Genomic DNA, 3,323 nt, shown 5'->3' on the forward strand with positions numbered 1-3,323 from the left:
GTTGGTTGGTTGGTTGGTTGGTTGGTTGGTTGGTTGGTTGGTTGGTTGGTTGGTTGGTTGGTTGGTTGGTTGGTTGGTTGGTTGGTTTTGTTTTTGTTTGGGGGGTATTTTGGTTTTTTGGGTGTGAGGGTTGAGGGGTTGTATATGTAGGTATTTTTACGAGAGGAGGCTGGTGCCTATTTTTCTATCTTAAACTGAAAAGTCCCAGTTTTGAAACAGCAGAACTACAGAAGTTTATTTTTCAAAGTCTGGAAAGGAGGTAGATCTACGACTTTGGATTGTTTCTTAGGTCAAGAACTGACGCAGAGGCTTAAGCACTCACACACTCCCATTAAACCTGCACTGACCTGAACTCAAACTGTCTCTCATTGGGAGTCTCTCTGAGCTTTTCCTTGGTCTTCTGGAATTGCTTTTGGTATTCCATGTTCAGCTGAACACAGTCGTCCAGTCGTTTCAGCAGCTCCTCCCTGAAAACGGAGTGAAATTTCGTGAGTCATCATGGGGAAATCGGTCACTTGTCAAAATAATGAAACCAAAGAAGCCAGCATTTTCCTCTGGCTATTTTTAATTATTGTTCAATGGGGTTGGGTTTTTTGGGGGGGTGGTTGTTTTGTTTTATTTATTTTTTGGGGGGAGGGGTTTATTTAGGGAAGGGGCCTCGGGGTGTTGGCTTAACACATTTATGTCCACCTCCTCTCCTTCTCCTAGTCTCTTCCTCCTCCTCGTCCTCCTCCTAATCATCATCATCATCATCATCATCATCATCATCATCATCATCATCATCATCATCATCATCATCATCATCATTATCATTGTATAAAGAAGGTATTAAAACAGTTAAAACCTTGTTGTGTTTCCAGAAAATATATATTTTACACAGTTCATCAGCAGCAGCAGCAACAACAACAACAACAACAACAACAACAACAATATCACCCTCATAATCATCATTATTGAAAAAAGCAAAGTATGGAAGGATCGAGGATCTTCAGTAAGTTTTGGTCAGTAAATTACATGATTCCTTTAAAAGTGCAGGGGGGGGGTTGGGGGGAGGGGGGTAACTGAAACGGCTCAACGTTTTGCTTTGAAGGCGTCTTTGTGGAAAAAAACAGACAGACAGACAGACAGACAGACAGACAGACAGACAGACAGACAGACAGACAGACAGACTGAGGGAAAGTAAAGAAAAAGGACCTACCAGTGGTGCCCTCCAACCACTCACGCTGTGTCGATTGGGGTGTAAAAAAACACCTACATTGAAAAAAAGAATTAAGTTTTAAAAATCCTCCTAACGTACCTGGAGTGCTCCCAGATTTTCGTGACGCCCTGGTAGATGTACGCCTTACAGGTAGTGATCATCTGATTGGTGACCTTGACGAACAGTGACGTCATCCTCTCCGACGTGTTGTAGTACTGGGAGATGCTGTAGATCATTCTGATCGCGTTCATCAGGCTCGGGATATGCTCTGTCATGGAGGCCTGGGGAAGGAATGTTGAAGAACGGATACTATTACTGATAGTAATACTACTGAGAAGAAGAAGAAGAAGAAGAAGAAGAAGAAGAAGAAGAAGAAGAAGAAGAAGGAGAAGGAGAAGGAGAAGGAGAAGGAGAAGGAGAACGAGAACGAAAAGGAGAACGAGAACGAGAAGGAAAAGGAGAACGAGAACGAGAAGAAGAAGAAGGCTGTGCATACTGTTGGCTGATGTCACGCCCTGTTGCGTCCCTTGTTATGGGAAAGTAGGCAAACTAGTAAGAGGGCGGAGCGAGATGCTCCCCTTGTGGTAAAGTGATTGTGAGCGAAGTCAGCACTTCAACACTCTTCAAGATAAGGTGTTGCTTTACGGTTAGCCCTGTGTATAACCGAGTTGTTGTCATTGTTGTGGTTAACGTTATACAGCACTTGTAACAGAATTAGATCATACAAGTGCCGAAGATTACAAGTGATACAAAAGGGTAACATACACAAAAAAGAAAGAGAGATATGGGAAAATAGATGCTTGGCAGGAAAGAAGGAGAAAACCACAGTAGAGCTTCCGCCCAGCACCCACAACCAACAATCGAGTTGTTTGGAGGAATCATGTTACCAAATGTTTCACGACACGGTGAAAACAGGCGCTCGTCATTATTTGGGATATTTAGAGTTATTGGTATCATCTGAAAGTGTGTTCATCTGTCTTGCTCTCGATGAAAAAAATACGTATCTTGAACTGAAGTGGAGATATTTGCGACTGAAGTATGTGGGGATTGCCTGGTGTCAGGGGAAAAATTAGCGAAAAAATTGCCGTCAAATTTTGATGACTTCAAAAGCAGTAGTGTTCTTGGAAACTGCAAATATGATACATTTCATGCTCATTTGATCAAACTTTTTTGGTAACATTCATTAGAATGAGTTTTAAAGAGGAGACAGAGAGACAGAGAGACAGAGAGACAAAGAGAGAGGGGGGGGGAGATAGCTAAAAAAAACGTGGTCAAAATTGCCCATTAAGCGAAAATACTACAGGTTTCTTTGGTGTTAATTTGGCAATTGCTTCAGGATGACTCTCAAATCAGTATAAGCAGTTGTATTGCTAGAAAGACAAGACGTGGAGCTCACTACCTTAGAGTTAGAGTTTTATCTGGTCAGAACCTACTTTTCAGAAATTTTACGTTTAACATTTCGAATTACAAAATGTGCCAAGCTGTTTCGAGTGCAATTACATGAATATCTTGATAAGGAATAAATTCACGAGTTTGACAGAGGAAATAGAGCATTTGGTTTTTGACTTCATGGTCATAGTAACTCAAAACAGCCTAAATGTCAAAAAGAACTTTGTAATTCTGGGGTACTGGGTTGGTAACTATCAGAGGGCGTAGCAGGCATACGTCCGACCCGACAATCCTAACATCCTTCACTGGCAAATATCTAAACATCTATTCAAGACAAATGGGCATTTTTTTAATCAAAACGCACGGCAAAAGAACAACTTTAAGCATGTGTGGTGCTGTCTGATTTTTTCTGTTTCAGATAAAGAAAACAGAACCGAAAAATCTGTACTAATATAGAAACTATGCCTATATTTTCTTTTGCACCGTGAAAGGAACAGACTTTAATACGTCCTCGATGGGCTGAACTCAAAGAAAGTACGTGTCTGTCTACTCACAGGTGTGCACTTGACCAATGGGCCAAAGAACTTCTCTAAAGTGTACAGGTATTTCACGTTGTCTTTGGCTTCGTTGGCAGCATCAGTGATGCGTCCATCCTGAAACACAGAAAGGTGAAAGATGATAATAAGAAAGTTTTTAATAATCCGTACATACAAGTACATACTTTTGATTTAAGAAT

At 41.1% G+C, this 3,323-nt stretch overlaps 1 protein-coding gene across 1 annotated transcript in view; it reads right to left on the reverse strand.

Moving 5' to 3' along the window:
• LOC101861328 (dynein heavy chain 5, axonemal) overlaps positions 1 to 3,323 on the reverse strand; it is a gene marked incomplete in the record, with an annotated part of 153,119 nt that overhangs the window by 81,172 nt on the left and 68,624 nt on the right. Inside the window, 3 exon segments of the mRNA XM_013081818.1 lie at positions 348 to 467; positions 1,298 to 1,479; positions 3,142 to 3,240. Coding sequence (XP_012937272.1) covers positions 348 to 467; positions 1,298 to 1,479; positions 3,142 to 3,240 — 401 coding nt within the window.

The sequence above is a fragment of the Aplysia californica genome, unplaced genomic scaffold (assembly GCF_000002075.1).
Source record: "Aplysia californica isolate F4 #8 unplaced genomic scaffold, AplCal3.0 scaffold00001, whole genome shotgun sequence".
Classification (NCBI taxonomy): domain Eukaryota; kingdom Metazoa; phylum Mollusca; class Gastropoda; order Aplysiida; family Aplysiidae; genus Aplysia; species Aplysia californica.